Consider the following 18092-nt stretch of genomic DNA (forward strand, 5'->3'; position numbering starts at 1 on the left):
GAGCACATTTGTTAAGATATTCAGCAAATGTGCGGATGTAACAAAAATATAGATGCAGCTGAGAAATACTCATAAACAAATGATGATGTAAGAGGCCAAAGCAAATAATCTCCCATCCCCACAGACTTTTTTGATTTTTATGATCTAAAGTAAATCCCTTTTGATTATGATTATGATCCATCATGATGGACGCCGTAAGGTTAAGAATCCAGCAGGGGCAATAACATTTGCAGAAGTGTGGTCATCACCTAGCCAGTCATTGTGTCACATCATGTGGGGGAGGGTGTGCATGTGTGGGGACAGGGGATTTGTGACAACTGCCATCTGGTGCGCTGGCACACCAGCACATGTGACAACATGACGATGACAGTGTCAGTGTGAACTGCAGCTTTTCAAGTAAAGAAATGCTAATGCTTGGACCCGCATACCATGCAATATGTCACCCTGCCTCCAAGACAATAACGTGAACACAAAATAGCTTGGCAGGCTTTCGGGGGAAAACAATAAGAGAGCTGCTGCTTTCATCACACAGTTTGTCACTTTTTTCTTTAAATAGATAGATATCCCACATGTCCTTCCTAGTTTGTGACAGATTTTTTAAGAGAAGAGCACAAAAGCATTATTGAATTTGTCTATCTTGCCTTCGAGCCAGTGATTTTATTCTCACTCCTCCTAATTGAATGTATTTATAAAAGTTTTTAAGATATGCAATTTCTGACTTTTGCCTGTGAGCCAATGATTGGAATATAAACGCAGTTGGCAGAGTTTTTCTTTTTCATATTTCAAACACTCAGCCTGGACTTTTAAGCCATTCTTCACTGGCACCAGCTGGGGGGGTTGAGCATTCCTGCCCAAACTCAAGCAACAAAAACACCACCAACCAGCTTTTTTCTTTCAAAAAGCCTTCTGTCCTTGGTTTTTCCTTCTTTACTGTATGCTTAATGTGCCAGCTATACTGCATCTTAATGCGGCCTGAGCTTAGATTTGTTTGTTCCGAGCAAAGTGATGAGTGTGTTGCTGATTTGGGCTTGGTTGTACTTTTTTCTAACAAAAAATATGCACATATGTTAATGGATGATGTGTTCTTCGAGCTGATTATGTTGAAATCTATATTGTGTTATGTGGAAAGTGCTGCATTTATGATGATAGTTGTCCAGACTACTTTGCATTTAGAGATCGGTATCCCACGGGGCTTCGGTGTACATATGGGGAATGCAAACAAAGTTTTTTGGGTCTCCTTAAGAATGGGCAGAATGTTTCAACACATTCTCTGCATCATGGCTTTACCAACTTCACTCAGTAATTTTTTATTAGGATTATTATAATTACTGCTCAGATAAAAGATTTGACCTTTTTTGGATAATTGCTACCCAAAGGTCCCAGCAGGAATTTATTTTCAGGTCTCATTTTAAAATTTCTACAGAACTTTTTTACATTATTCATAATGGATAAATAGTTTCTGGTACTATTTGCCTAAAATCCAAAGACACTGTTTGTGACATTTGTTCTAAACTATTCCTATTTTAATATTTTGCCTTGAGCTGTCAAAAGTGTGGAGAAATACAGAAATTATTGAGTGAGAGAGGAATATGTCCACCAAGGTTGGTAGCTAGTTGAACGTTTGCAGCGTAAACTGCCTGAAGGGCCATCCACACCAAGAACAACAACTATAATTATAACAATATGAACAGCACATTGCAGAGTCATATGGTTGTGGAAACACTGATTCCGTTAATGCGCTGAAAACTCCCAACTGTACACAGGATTTTGTTCGGTTTTTGGTTTTTTTCGGTAAGTTGTAAAGAGAAAGAAAAAGAAAACCAGGACCATGCTTGTGTCATCTGGAAAGAGCAAACCTCAGAGACCCCATCTGCTCCAAAGAACACTTGGCAATGTGTCCCAAGTATTTTTGTGTTATTTTCAGTTTTATATCTTGTTAGTTGAACCTTTAATGAAATCACATTTCAATTTTGGGGTAATTTAGGGGGAGGAAAGTGTTTTTTTTATGTATAATTCTTTTTTAAATCAATCAGCAAATCTTCAACAGTGATCCCCAACAACATATTCTGCTACTACAATTGTCGCTATAATTGAGGTGTAGATTCCAACATCCACTTGGGTTGGAACCTTTCTTTAGCATCTTTTCATAGTTATAAATGTTGACAGCCCCTCATTTTCTTCCACACACTTTTTAGTTTTTCTGAGGACCAGTGCATGGTCAGATTATAGTAGACGCTGGAGGTCACACCCATTTCAAACCCTGCTACACTTTTCTCAAGGGTTAGGTTTTTTTTTACTTGACTGTGGCTGTTTTCTCCCAGGACGCAAGGGTACAAGCGTGGTTGGCCCCTTGGTGTATCTATATAAGGATTGATGAGTTTGATGTTTCACCCTAAACTGTGTCATTTTACTATGGACTTGTCACCTTTTTATGCCAAATGAGGAGGTAGACCCCATAAAACTGGGCTCATGATTTCAAAGCTTTTTTGTCTAAAATATCTGTAAATTCTGTATCATCAATATTTGTCTCAGTTGTTGATTTATGACCAGGTCTTAACTGTGATGTCTTTCTTGTTTTGGAATCTTATCTTTAACTTAAAGTCATCAGCATTTACTTTGACATGTACATATAACATAATACATAGATTAGTGTAATGGGATCAGCACCACAGTGCTTGAAATACACCTTTGAATGATGAAACAGTTGTTCAGAAATAAACTGGTCACAGTTTGCCAGTAAAAATGGCTGAATCTGTTTAATGCCCTTGTTAATTAAAATGCACAATTGCCCAAAAAATGATTATGTATCCATGAATTTTCCTCCAAGAGGAATTTAAAGGTTATTATTCCGCTGGAGGAAGAATGGCAGCTTAATATCTCCCAAATGTCCCTGGCAGTCCCTGCCTCAGGGAAGCAACCATCTGGTTGACCTCATGGTTTAAAATGGGCCGTTTCAGTTGAGAGAGGAAAGAAAAAATGAAGCATCCCTCAGTCTGTTTGCCTGTCGCTGACTCAGGCTTCATTTGTGTGCCTTTAAAGATGAAAGTAGACACACCTTCTGTAAGTAACTCTTGGCAGCTTTTTTTTCATTATCATTTTCGAAAGTGTGGGTTAGGGTTGGATGTGTTGAAGAATTCCCAGAGTGAGGAGCCATATATATTACAAGGTCCAGCCTTAAGTGAGGCTTGCAGCCACAAGTTCAACCAGCTGTTGGAGCTCCTGGAAATTAGGTCGCTTTAATGAAAAGGACTTGAGGCTCTATACAAGGCAATTTTTTGTAGATGTCACTTGAACAAACGTCTTTTATCTGTCCTTGTCAAGTCCTGTAGCAGTAGTTCAGTTGTCCTTTAATGCTCTATATTTTAAATATCTTTATTACTTAGGTTTTGGTCTTTTTGTTCAGATTTATTTATTTAGATTTATTCTCATTGTGCTTGTATATGTGTTAATTCAATGCTGACCACTGAGACTACACACACACAGACGGAACTCATTTTGTCTTAAAAAAGTTTTTCATAAAGACAGAATTATTTCAAGAAATGTGTGTGTAACGCTTCTGCAGAAATACACCAAAAACAGAGAATAAGACAGGAAGCATGCACATAAACTCATGTAAACTGTTGTAGCTGTTAGCAGGGTTAGCACATGTGGGTTAAGGGAGAGGTGAGGCTATGGCATCATCAGATCATGAAAGATGTGCATGGGTTGAAACTGGCATTTTTAGATTTATTTATTTACATTTTTGGGCTCCCAAAACGCCAATTCCATGAAGATGACATGTCCGAACAACAAAAACTTAAGCGGATACACCTAAACTTGTTTCAGTCTGGATATGGCCTGAGTTGATTTGTTTACTTGGATCACAAAGCTCAAAAAAATGTATTTTGTGAAGGAGGGATTTGAAGAACCCAAAAATAGCCAGTCCAGCATTGAAGCAATAAAGTGTTCTCTATGTCCAACTTTCCCACCACTAATCCACCCCACTCCATATGAAACTGTAACCTGCAACTTTAAAAGCAGGCTTACATTAGCAGTTTTCTTGTACATTATTTTCCTGCGTCACTACTTTTGTCTTAGAATAAACTGTACAGCCTGACCTGGATTACACCCTGCATGACATTTACCTGTCTTCTGTGTTAGCATTGTGCTAATAAAACTACCTCTTGTATAACAGAGCCACTACAGCTTTGAAACTGACCTTTGAGGTGTGCCCAGAAATGAGGAAACACATGAAGATTCTTCCCAAGACCGGCTTCATCCAGGCTCAGTCAAGCTTCAGTGCTCAGCTGAAGTTCATGCCAAGGTAAGGAAGGACACACAGAGGATGCAATGATAATGGAATTGCTGGAGCGTTAATAATCTTATTGTAAACAGCTTGTTAAGATTCTGTTGACCTTCTTTGAAATTGCAAATGCTTTCACTGACAAGAGACTTGTACTAAACCTGCATAACTTTCAGTCTATTCAGCTCCCAGACTCTGCTTCTAAGAGACACCTACAACAACGCAAAAGATGTAAACACTGCAGGGCTCTCGGAAAAAGATATTTGGTATTTGTAGTAAACAATAAGCCTACACACCTAACTTTAAAGGAAAGTTCCAGTTAATTAAAAAAAAATTGTTAGCAAAACCTTTTTGTTTACGATAAAAATAAACAGCAGATGAGGGATAAACTGTGAGGAACTGTTTTAAATAAACTCAGCTCACCCTATATTATTTGGGAAAAGTGAAGATGAAAGGGTAAATTGTAAATCCCAGATTAACTTTTAAACAAAGTGGATAATCTGTATTCCATGAGACAATTAGCTTTTTTTTTTGTTTGTTTCTTACTAAACAGACTTTGTTGTAGATGTTAATTCTCTAGTCTCACTATAATTGATAAAATAGTGGCCAAAGATACAAAAATAGTCCCATATAAGCATTTGTTTATCCTCTTTAGTAGCACTGACATTGATGGGTCACAAGTTTACCACGGTGGTTGTATAATAACTTCATTTTTTCATGAGAAAGCTGTGCAAGTATTTGTACCCAGTGAGCCAGTGGGTCTAAGAGTTGCTTCTGGATTCTGAGCTCAGTAGTATGAAGGCTTCTGATAATGGCGTCTAATGACTTTGAAGGACCCGGTAATTCTTTCAACAACAATCTAGGCTCTATATTTAGCTGGAGAGGCAGGAGTTGAACTGCGGTTGGAATGCCAAGAGAGCGGACAGGGGACACCCAGGGCGAATATGAGAGGCGTGCAATATGTAAAATCTCTGTGTGGGTGCTAGTATTCTCCTGCCCACCCTCACTTTTCTCATATCACAGTTCACCAGTGTTGTGTATCAATAGCTTGGCTGATGTATTTTGATGTAAAAGGAGAAAAACAGTTTCTGTATGCATGAAAAACAAAAGTTTGGTGCATGCAGTGGTCATCGTACAGTAGTGAGACAGGAGAGGAAAGTGCAAAAATGTCAGTAATCTGCTGTACTGAATCAGCAGAGGTTTTAATGTGAGGATTAGAGTACAGCTTTATTCATTCTGCTGCTGAGATGGTGCATCGTTCACAAGCACTGACACAACCACGGCTTCCACCCCCTCCCTACTCCCTCTGTATCACACATTTTCTCTCTGGGTCTCTTTTGCTGCTGGGCTGTCTTCTCCCACTCTCTCTCACATACTTCTCTTTTTCTTGGCCTTCCACGTCTGTGCTTCACTATATATTTTTTTCTCTTTGGGTTTCTCTATCTCTGCTTCTTCTCTTCTTCTCTAATGCTGCATTCATTCTGCCTCTCTGTTATTATCAAGCTCATCTCTTACCTCGCTGCATCACCATCCACCACTGTTTCTATGCTGGTCCTTATTTTGCTAACCTCAGACACCAGATCCAGTTCAGTTTTTATGTGTTAAAAGACATATTATGAGAAAAAAATCAACTATCATCACCAGACTGCAAAGCTTTGCAAATATTACCCAAAATCTACTGGGTTCTGTTATCAAATTCATTACAATTTATTCAAGAGTCACCACAAGTACAGGTTAGCATGTTCAACAGGTCAGTTTGTGTGTGTGTGTGTGTGTGTGTGTGTGTGTGTGTGTGTGTGTGTGTGTGTGTGTGTGTGTGTGTGTGTGTGTGTGTGTGTGTGTGTGTGTGTGTGTGTGTGTGTTTCCTTTATGCCCTGCCTTTGCTAGCAGTTCTACACCCATGTGGTGACATTCTTGGTATATGGATATGCAGGCAGCCAAAGCTGCCAGCTACCAACTGAGCCACCAGGGACATTTTTGGGACATCTGCACCCAGGCAGAGATTCAGACCTTGGCTGCTAAAGGCTGTGTCTTCACTGTCCATATACCAGTTACTTTCACTTGGACCTGGTACACCTTCTGTACATTATGTGTTCTTTTGGCATTAATAACAGCTGAAGTGGGACTTTAAAGTTGCCTTTTTAAAGTTATTGGAATAGATTAACACCACAAAATACTAGAAACTAGAAACTTTATAAACTGTTCTTTTTACTTATTTGTTTATAAGGGGGCTTGTTTTGCTTGTGAAAGAGCCATCTTACAGATTGCAGCGGTTTCAGAGAAGATTTTTATGATAAAGAAATACAGGGATGTCCGACTTGTGATGTCTTTAAGAAAACACACAAGCAATTTTACTTGCATGCAAATATGTCAGAAGCTTGTGACTTGGACAATAGGATGTAACGTTAAATGAATATGATGAATATAAACTAGCAATATTGATCTAATTGGCTAGAAAAAACATAACTTCTTAAACATTAACGCTAATCACTTTTTCTTTAGTTGAATGTTAAATGTATTAAGAGTTAAGTCCTTTTTTTACATTCTCTTCAACATGTTTTATGACAGTTGCGTTGAATACATCATCAGAGGTCAGAATTAAAACCCCAATGTCTGTCGTCAGACACTGATACCGCAACTGATTGTAATCATCAGAATGACCTTTAGATGTTTTCCTGCTCCAACACACCTGACTCAAATTAACAGGTCATTGTGCATAATTTAATTTGAGGTGTGTTAGGGCAGGGAAACGTCTAAAACCTGCATGATAGTGACCCTCGAGGGACCAAGTTGAAGAGGCCTGCTCTAAACTATGACCAAAAACAATGGGCAGTCTCAAGAGAAACTTGGGCTTTGGCAGCACTTTGCATTAAGACAATGATCCAAAATATATTATTTCCAAAGTGGTGAAGAAGATATTAATAGATAAAATACCAACATGTTGGAATCCAGACCTGAATTTCAATGGCATTCAAAGAAGACAACTAAAGACCAGAGTGATGGCAAATAAATCCTGGATCTTGAGAAGACCTAGAGATTGTTGCCAAAGAGGACCAGTCTAAAATACCTGGAAAATATGTTTTGAAAAGCACTTAAAATTAATGATCTATTGACAACAATTGGACAACAATTTATAAAGATTAATATTATGTCAGCTGCACAATGAGAGCAACTGACCACCACCTTTCTAGAGAATAGAACCACATATTTTAAAAAAAAAAATAAATTCCCTTATTTTGCACGGAGGCTGGAATATTTCTTAATCCAGATTAAAAGGTGAAAGTTTGAGGGTTCAAGAAATAACATCAGTAAATTAAGTGAAGTGACCTTCCGAGTTGTGGAGCCACTAAGACCTCACAAAACATATGAGTGTGCTTGCCCGCATATGTCCAGGGCACCTCCGCTCTTAATCGGTTGAGCGATAGTCAGGGATTTATTGTTCGGGGAAAAAAGACTTCCATTTGTGATTTGGCATTAATGACAACACTGATAAACAACCAACTGGAGTTGGAGGAATGTATTATAATCAAAGCTGATTATAAGTATGATTAAAGCTTTAAAAACTGAAACAAAATATAAATATTTTATATATATACTGTATGTAAATAAAATATTCTTTAAGCCTAAGGACTATCCTCCATCCTCAACAGAATCACACAGTTCAGAAAGGGAATGGAAAATAAATGTCACCAGGCTGTGTCCCTGTATGTGTCATCTCTGTCATGGTTGGGTCCTCCATTCCAATCTGTTGATTTTTCCTGGGTTGGCTTTTGTTTTATTCAGTGGTGGTGTGTCATTTATAATGGCACTGCCAATTCTCTTAGCCGGAGCCCATGATTAGATTTCCAAATCCTCATTATCTGCACTGCTTTCACTCACTGTCACATCCACACACACACTCATACGCTGTTAAATCTGGATTCTAAAATGACTCATAGCTTTCATTCTTTACACAGGTGTTTGCGTCCTGCCTTCCCTCCTCAGGCTTTTGGGAGAGAGTGTGCGCCTTCTTGCTTCCTGCTCTGAAAGATTGCGCTCAACCTGCCCACATCGCTCAGCAGCTTTCTCTTGCTTCATCCCTCACTGCCTGTCTTCCTCCACCTTTATTTGTCACCATCCAGCCCACACTTTTCCCTCACATATCCACAGCATTGTTCTGTATTTCAAGAGTAATGGCTCACGTTTGTAATCCTGTTCAGCTAGGAGGAATGACTCTCATTGGAATGAAGGACACAATTGGATTTAATCACTATTTTGTTTCAGCACTTTCAGCATGAAATTGGGCTCATTTGGGGCAATTTTCTGTTTGGGAAAGGATTTCTTTAGTTGAAATAAACTATAGTTGTATAACCCTCAGCCTGTGCTATTTTAATTGACAGTTTTAGAAGGATCATGTTCCTACTCTTAGTCTTTATGAAATGTTGGACATTTTTGCAGATGGGTGAAACAACCAAGACAGATTGTATCATTTTAGTATGCGTGCTGTATATTTTAGCCATGTGCTCAAGCTCACTTAGTCCAGGAATTCCCAGTCTAATACATGAGAAGGTTGTTGTCTCTTTTATATTGTTGCTGTGTTAACCTGATGACTGGATCATTTGAATAGGATTGCTTGTCAGAGTGGTTTTATGTGTAATCTCTGAAGAGCAGGCAATGGGTCCAGCCTAGCTGTTCCGGTTGATAAAAGGGAGATTACGAGGATGATTTACTACAGATTACACTGAACAGCTCTGCCAGTGCTTTTTACTGCTGGCACGCTGCTCACGTCAGAAGCAAACACTTTAATGGTACAATGAGATGCATGAAAGCAGAGCAAACAAACAAAATAGCCAGTTTGGTTATAATGATTTTTATCATTTCAGCCATGGTCTTTTCTGTCATTTTCACCCATCCATTATCCCATGGTGAAAAACTCTAATACCCCTTAATCCGTTTTGTAATCCTTTTCATAATCACTTTTTTAAATGGTGATGTAAAATCCAAACAAGGTTCCACATTAACAGGAGTATTATGTATTTGGAATAGGAATATTTGTCCAATTTGGCACAAATCTGATAAGAACTGTTAATCTTTTGTAACTCTGTCATTATTTTTAGATAATCACCACATCTTGGATGGTCGGGTTAGTTATGGAAGTTTTAGTTGAAGTGCTTCTGAGTTAAAGTTCAAACAGCATTTCCAGTCTTCTAGTGTCCTCCACAAATCTAAGAAGTTCCATTAAAGACTAAAAAGGAGAATTACTGTGGATAATCTGGCTATCGAGAGGAAGCAATCAGTAAAGCTGTGCAGGACACTGACAAATCTGAAGCCCCATCCATCCACATATTCTACTGAACATATGGGCCTGGCGACACCCCACCAGGCTTTTCCACTCTGCCCTGCCAAGCTAATTCAAGAGTGACGCTCCAGCAGCGATTCTATTAGTAGGCAGAACTAGAGTGCTTCCTTAAATACACCCTCTGTGCTCATTGGTCGAGTTATGACAGGGGAAAGCAAAAAAAAAAAAAAAAAGAATTTGTGAGACTTCATTTTGATGGGTGAGGAAGTGACCCTTCTGGTTTTGACTCATTGGAGTTGTAAAACAACAGCATATTTGCTGATGTGAAGTCTGTGAAATGGGAAACACAAACCTGTACAGCTGACGGATTTGTGTGAAGGCATGACTTAGTTGTTGAGCTTTGAAAAAAAGAGAGAGGAGAGCCTTTAAACCACTGACATTTACAGCATTAACTCTCAAGCCTTCAACGAGCGTTGAGAGCATAACGAGGGAAAAACAGAGAAGACAGTTGACGGGAGAAAGGGAAGGAAAGCAGGAACTCGTAGGAAAGAAAGGAGGAGGATGGGAGATGGGGAGAGAGAGAGTGAAAAGTGGTCAGTGGATCTAAGCCACAAGCTGTGTTTGACATTTGACCACTGTTGATATGAAAATGAATCATACATACACACATTCAGCGTATATGTTATCATGAGAGCTGCTCTCGACGCTGTAATATTGAGAGACTGGAGTTTTACATAAGCCTGTGCATGACTACTGGCCCTGTTTGAATCATACTTACGTCTCCCATCACCATGGCTACAACCTACAGTAGTGTGGAGGCGCGCTCTTCATCTCTCTTCTGCTTTCTCTGGCAAGCCAATCCAGCAGTCGTGGGTTAAAGTAAAGTAATGGGTCTTCAGGTTCTGAATCTTCATGTATCATTAAAAAATAAAACTTACAAGTTGCTTGAAGCTTTTGACTGTTAATATCTGAACTCTGAAAATTAAAAAAGAGCAACCGTTAAAATAATTGTTGCAGTTATGTGTTTGTTTTCAACTTTAAATAATTCCTTTGTTTTCTTCTGCTTATGGTTATAAAGATGAAGCTGCTTTTAATAAGAGCGTTCTCTGTGTCCTCACACTGTTCCCTCCTCTTTGCCTTCTCATAGAACCTCCCTCCATAAAGACGCTGAGAAATTTTTTGACCGTGATACAGGAGTTCTGGAAGTTCCAATGACAGTGCAAGTAGCGGGCCAGGTTTGCACCATTTTCTACATTGTATACAGAGCATACATGCTACATTTATTATCCTGTAAAGTACCTGTCATCTTGAAGTCGGTGTATTTATCGTGCAGTGCTGTGCTTGTGTCCTACTTTGTCCCAAACAGAAGCAGAGCCACTGAAGGTTGTAACCTATTTTGCTGGTAACAAGCTAAAATTATCTCCCACCCTTAAGGCCCAGTTACTCTATGGACCCTAATACGCCAAGCATAAATGTTAGCCTACATTGTCTTACTGAGAATGTCTTCGTTTGCACATAATTGGTGGGGCAGAGCTGAATGTGTGCATTTTCTTTTTATAAAATAAGCTGATGATGCTTTATGCTCTTATGTTTCATAATGAGCTACAGCCATCATTGCTATAGAGAGGATTGGAATATTATGTACTTAATTAAAATTGAAACTACTGTCCAAATCTCCAATTAAAATTATTGTGTTTAAAGTGTATCTTGAGTAAAATGTATTTAATGATTTTTGCTTTTTGCTTTTTTGTTAGTTTTTTTTTTTTCTTTCTTTTTAATCATCCTGTTGTACATTAAACTTATAGACAGCTGAATAATTGTGACAATTAAAATCCCTTATGATAAACATGCTTAAGTAAAAATGTGAGATAAAATACATTTTAGAAAATTACAATTGCACATTAAATAAGTCCTGTTAAGGTAAATCAACTCCCATAGCATAACCTTATGCGTGATACATGGCTTTTTCTTATTAAAACCCACTTTAGGAATCATTGTAAACTCCTCTGTTCATGTCATGTCATCTATATCCACAATCATGATACATGTCAGTATTTGATTTACTGATCGCTGCATTGCATCTTCTATGACTCCTGAGATGTTCATTAACTCATGCCATACAATCTTGGCATTGTATTAGTTATTAAGTAGAGTCTTGAAGAGGACAGTATTTCTGTGCTCACAGAAGGTGAGAAGTTTGTACTGCTGCCGTTTGTGTTTCTGATTCAATGATCTGATTCAGATCTATTGTGGCATCAAAAGTTTGGGTCCTAAGTTTAATTATATATCATCATTTCCTTTCATTTTTGCCCAATATTATAGTTACTATGTATGAGTAAAGAAACAGTAAAGCATGGTCTATATAAACATGCATATTGGTGAACACAGTCCGAGTTGTCCCACAGAGGTGGATTGAAATGTAGATTAGGTTCACATTTGGTGTGTGTGAAGGCCATAGCATAATGGTTCTGTCATCTTGAACAGGACTGTTACCATCAGACATTAAATGTTTTTTCATGAGATGAAGGTGATGACTATGCAGTGACCTTCCCTAACATGGGACAAGTAGATCCAAACCATAGCAGGAAAATGTCCCCCAAAAGCAGAGCCACCGGATTCCTTCACTGTCGGGGTCAAGTGCTGAGGTTTTACCTTTTAATTAGCCACCATCTGTTTATTGACTTCAATGCTCAAACATTTACAAGGACGCAATTTACAATTCATCCTTCGCCAGGGGCGCAAATCTAAATACTCCCTATACTCGAGTTCCAACTATCATTTTGAAATTTAAACACAACAGCTTTTATTAAAAACACACAGCAGCTGCAGAGACCGTTTGTACCACATTTTTGCCAACCCTTTTTTTTTTATTTAGAAAATCTAAATCTGATCTATCTTCCTGCCAAACCACAACCTTCCTCTCCTTCCCTCCCTCTGCCAGCCTCTAGTTAATGTCTCAACCAGGCCAAAAGGAGGAGAGGATTGAGGTGTGTTGGCTATGATGAGGAGCCAAAGACAGAGCCAGGATGTTCCTGTGAAGCACTAAAGCTGTTGCCCCCAGCCTCTGGCCCTGAGCTTCTGGCATAAAACCATGAAAACACTCACACATTCATACGCCAACAGTTTGGTCAGCAGGCACACCACAGCAGCCAGTAAAGCAACGGTGCAGGGACAAGGTCATCTGCCGAGCACTGCCACGACTCAAGACGATGACATCTGAAGAAACAAAATTACTCATTTCTTTTTCCATTCTTTGAATAAATTGATACATAATGCGCGATTAAATGATAAAACTTGCAATATTAACACCACTTGTGCATTACAGAGCTCTGTTGTTTATGTTAAACTGTCAAAACCACATTGATGAGCTCCTCTGTTGCTCCGGGTGACATGCTGATTTATGAACATCCCAACATTAGTTTATTTTGAATTGTGTCAAACACATCATTCTGCTGTCATAAATATTCACAAGAGCATGAAATCTGTATTAATCCTCAGCTTTAAATAGTCTCCAACAAATGCGCTATTTTACCCCTGTTTGAGAAATATTTGCTCCACACACTACAGTCCCCAGCTGATGCAGAAAATAAATATACTTATTAAAGGTTAGTTTATATAAATAAAAATAAGGAGAAGCCATTTGGTTTAGGGCTGTGTAATGCGGACTGCATAGGGCCTTAAAGGGTATAAAGAGGTAAAACTGAAAGCAGGAAGGATTGGATTCTGTTTTTTCTAAAGGTTTGCTTACGAATTATTGATGAACACCAGCTGGGGGATGAAAGGGGATGTCCCTGGTCAAGTAGAGGTTGATGCTAGTATTTCAATTTATTCAACCATTTTGAGCCAGAACTCTCGGTTTGATTACACACACTCATATCTTGTGATGAAGGGTGACTTTACTCATGAAAGCATGGCTCCATTTAGTACTGGACGACTAAAATTATACATGAATTTGCTGGATACTTCAAATGCATGTATTTATATCTGTGAGATCACATCAGATAAAAGATTCCTAAGTTCACTATGTGTGTGTGTGTGTGTGTGTGTGTGTGTGTGTGTGTGTGTGTGTGTGTGTGTGTGTGTGTGTGTGTGTGTGTGTGTGTGTGTGTGTGTGTGTGTGTGTGCCATGTTTTTTTTTATATAAACACAATACCTTGAATATAAGAGTATATGATTAAGACTTGAAAATTGATACAAGTTTTTGGGATGAATGCTGACTGCATCATATAAGTCGGCCATCTTCACACAGAGTAATGTTATGAGATGAAATTCAGTGGAGAACATCTAGATCCAAAGCGTGTATACACCCAAAGGAAAACAGATCAAACTGATTTTTCTTCAGTGATGTTTATGAAAATTTTCTACTCCAAAATTGTATGAAGGTGTTTCATATTTTACATTTGTTTTAGGTGCATCCTGCTCATTTTACAGTCCAAGCAGTTGTGACCTCCTCAGACCTGCAGTTTGACCAGACTGAGGTGGACTTTGGCTTCTGTTCCATCTATATGTCGGTCAGGAGCAGGGTTCGCCTCACCAATCTGTCCTTCCTGCCTCAAGACTTTGGTTTCTTAGGTGTTCCAGAGGTACTGTGTGAATCCCTTGCCTTTCCTATCCTGTTACTGTAAGTGATATTTCTATCATTGCTGTCTTTCTATATATTGTCATGTTAGTTCTAAACCCTTTTTAAGCCGATAAGGTTCAACTTTAAGCTTCACACCTCTTTTTTTTGTAGATTTCCCATCTTATGGGCTGGTGACTTAGTAGAGCTACTATAATTTAAAGTGTAAGAATGAGTGAAACATAACCAGAGAAGTGTTCAGATTTATTTCTTTCATGTACCTTTCATATGTTTTTTAAGACCCTATTTATGTTTTATTGTTGTCTCTGGCCCAGGTCGTCATTGTAAATAAGAATTGGTTCGCAACTGACTTATCTGGTTGAATAAAGGTCAATTAAATCATGTTTAACTGTGATTCTTCCTGGAAAAATAAGATTATAAATTATTTCAAAACCTGTTTTGGATTTCAGGAAAATCTTAAGTCCAAGTGATATTAAGTTTGTTAAATTGTATCTTTTTTTTTTCAATCTGCAGTTTATCAAGATCCAACCGAATGATGGCTTCGGGACTCTGCTTCCACAAGAAACCCTGGAGATTGATTTGATTTTCAGTGCCAACACAGCCAGAGAATACCATTTCCAACTCACCTGCAAGTCTGGAATTAACAGGTTTATTTGAAAACCCTCACTGAGTTTGATAAATGTAACATAAGTCAATTTATAGGATGAGTGCTTAATCGATAGACCTGATTATAACATAGTTTATTTTGCATTGCCTCTAGAGACTTTCTGCTGTCATGTCGAGGAGTGGGTGTCCAGCCGCCGCTGGAACTCTCCCATTCTCTGGTTCGGTTTAGGGCCACCGCTGTAGGTGACCAATCCACTGCCATAGTTTACCTGGTCAACCATCACACTGACCGTAACCAGCCCAAACAAGCGCTCACACCAGACACCATGACATTTGGGTCTCCCAGGTTGTTTTGTTTCACTCTACCAGAGAATTCAGACATCAGGATCTCTCCCTCAGCAGGACGCCTTCTCCCTGGAGAGGTGAAGTAGGACCCACTTTATGATTAAACTCATGTTTAAGAGCCACTCCACTGATTTTACACATACAGAACAGTTTGCTTATCTGGAGAAATCCAACTGTATAGTCTGTGTCTTGGACAGGAAAATAACTGATGATAAAATCAGGCTTGAAGACAAGTTCACAACATGCAGACAAAGTCTTTTTCCCTTGTCAGTTTAAAAGTATAATGCAGCTCTTTTTAGGTGCATCTCAGGGTCTTCAACCTCCAGCAGCTGATGGAGGTTGATACCACGCAGTTAGAAATTCTAGGAAAAGTTGACCTGCTGACCATGATCTAAGATTTTGTTTTCCAAATCTCATTTCCAAGACTCCGCTTTGTTGTATGAGAGGAAAGAACCCATAAGCGGATCCACTGATTTAGAAAGTGCTGCACTGAATTACTGAACTGCTGAATGGCTAAGATGCAATTTAGCACTTGACTTCCTAAGATATGTTCAAATCGAATAAGTCCTTTTGGCACTTCTAGAGCCAACTGCTTTCAGTGGGGCTTTATTTCCAGAAAAGTGTCCTCAGCTGAGCCTGATTAACCTTTTATTTTACCGAATAAGGAAACCAAACCTGAGACTAAGATATGCATTTTACTTCTTGTGATTTGCAGTCACAGCACAATGACTACAGAGGATCTCAGGAGAAAATCTTCTTGGTACAACCTAAATGCAGTTAAACAGAATTACATTGAGTCAAATGCCATCAACACTGCTGTGGCTCGCACAGAAGCTTCTGCAGTGTAATGAGACACTCTGCTGGACACCTGATGGAAGTGGAGGAACATTTCTTTTCTTCCACTATTTGCAGAACATAATACAAAAATAAAAGAAAAGAAGAATCTTAATTTTCTATTCCTGTATGCAGCATTGTTTTATTTCATTTAAATGTGTCAGAGATTCTGAAAATTAGCACAGGTACCTGCAACAGTTGTATTCAAAACACAGTTTTCTAACAGTAGATAGTGGGCCACAATCCTCCAGACTTACTACTTATAAACTTTATATGCTTTACCATTTATTTATGTTTATCCACATTGCAACAGAGTCCCAATTAAAGCTCTCTATTTAATAAATCTGTAATTAGAGAAAAGAGGGGTTATTATCAGTTCTCTAGACTTGTTCTATGCCAGAGAAACCTATCAAAAGTAACTTAAACCTCCTTCTCCTGTAATGAAGAAGATATTTGAATTCAAAGCTACTGGTTGTAAGGACACATTAATAAAAAAAAATTAATACTCACTTCCAATAGTTTATCCTCTAACTCCAGACATGTTACCACCTCTCCTATTCTAGAGATGCCCGGTCCAGGTGATATTCAGACCCAGATTGTCAGATTGTGAGATCAAAGAAGAGGCACTACGTCGACTCCACCAAGGCCAGCTGCTCCGTGAACGTGAGCTGAAGAGAAATAAATGTACTAAACAGGAGGTGATGCAACATTTCAATAGCCTTTTTTTTTTTTTTTTTTTTTTTACATTAAAACCCATACCATGCCACTGTCATGTTTATATATTGACAGACTAAAACAGAGACCCCACTGGAGCCCAGCAAAGGAAAAAAGGGATCCATGAATCCAAAGAGCAACAAGGCATCAGAAGAGCCAAAGACTGACAAACTAATTGAATCAGCTGATGGGGTCGACATACAGCTGGGGTAAGTGTCCTTTCTACACATTTATTTAATATCATCAAACTCAGTTTGCTGCGATGGAATCTCCAAGAAAAAAATATTCATTAATAAATAGTCTGTAGCCATATATCAAAGAGTACTACAGCAAAAAGAATAAATTATTCTTTAGGAAATATGCTACATACCCTCTATGAATGTCTCTATATAAAGCAAAGTTGGCTTAAAACCAATTAACAGCTTTGGCTGCAAATTGAGATCCAAAAAGACTGAAATTTAAAGTACACACAAAGCTTCTGCTCACTTCTCCTGGTGATTAATTCATGTCATTATTCCCATTTCTTTTAGTTTGCTGTAATCCCCACATAAATAATACAATCCTAACAGAGCTGGAAATCATGCAGAATGATGAAGAGAATTTATTTGTGTTCAGTGTGAGGAGAGTTTCTTTATTTGTGTTATTAATTTCCTGTTAAAAGTGAGTGTTTTGCTCTGAAGGTCAGAGCATTATGAGGAAGCCAAGGCCTCTCTGCTGCGCTCCTTCAGCCAGCGCTGCAGCGAGCACACCATCCCCTGCTTCGTGTCAGATGGAGACCCTCCAGAGAAAGACAGATTGGTCCAGCCGACATGGAGGTACAACAATAGTCAGCTTTCAAAAGCATCTTACTCAGAAATACATTTTTCAACGTCAGATGAGAAAAGAGAACAAAAAAAGGAAAAGAAGTTTCTGTTGTGGCACTGTGATACAGACACTTCTTAACTCACAGATCCCATCTTGACTATTTAGTAACCATGGTTACCAAACAATTAGGAGAAGGAACTGATTTTGGAGGGAAATAATAAGCCACTAAAGACAAACAGCTCATTAGATGTGCCTAGCTTTATTAGAATTTCCTTCTGTAATAACATGCTCTTCCTAAATGAAAAAGTCTTTCTGTACTTTCTGTACTGGCATCAAATCTTGTAAACATCATTGTGAATATATACCATAAAATCACATTTAGTCATTTATGTGAGAAATTGTCTAAAACTATTAAACAGTGAAAAAAAATAAAGTAAAATTCAAATACAAACCTAAACTGTACCCTGAGCACATTTGTTGGTGGAAACTGACAGGCTCTAAATTTTTCATGTAACCTTCTGAAGGCTTTTTGCACCCACCTACTGACTTCTTCTGCCACTTACCCTCTGCTATACATTCAAACACTTTAGTTAGCAGGAATTCCTTTGTTATGTAATGGAAATCTTAAGCCCTTTATGATAGTTTTCAAA

At 38.5% G+C, this 18092-nt stretch overlaps 1 protein-coding gene across 1 annotated transcript in view; it reads left to right on the plus strand.

The window, feature by feature from the left end:
* Positions 1–18092, plus strand: part of cfap74 (cilia and flagella associated protein 74) — a 54278-nt gene that overhangs the window by 27259 nt on the left and 8927 nt on the right. The window contains exons 22-29 of the mRNA XM_042004034.1: positions 4175–4303; positions 10708–10795; positions 13970–14143; positions 14653–14786; positions 14900–15167; positions 16488–16622; positions 16714–16847; positions 17319–17453. Coding sequence (XP_041859968.1) covers positions 4175–4303; positions 10708–10795; positions 13970–14143; positions 14653–14786; positions 14900–15167; positions 16488–16622; positions 16714–16847; positions 17319–17453 — 1197 coding nt within the window. The remainder of the gene's footprint in view (positions 1–4174; positions 4304–10707; positions 10796–13969; positions 14144–14652; positions 14787–14899; positions 15168–16487; positions 16623–16713; positions 16848–17318; positions 17454–18092) is intronic.

The sequence above is a fragment of the Melanotaenia boesemani genome, chromosome 13 (assembly GCF_017639745.1).
Source record: "Melanotaenia boesemani isolate fMelBoe1 chromosome 13, fMelBoe1.pri, whole genome shotgun sequence".
Classification (NCBI taxonomy): Eukaryota; Metazoa; Chordata; class Actinopteri; order Atheriniformes; family Melanotaeniidae; genus Melanotaenia; species Melanotaenia boesemani.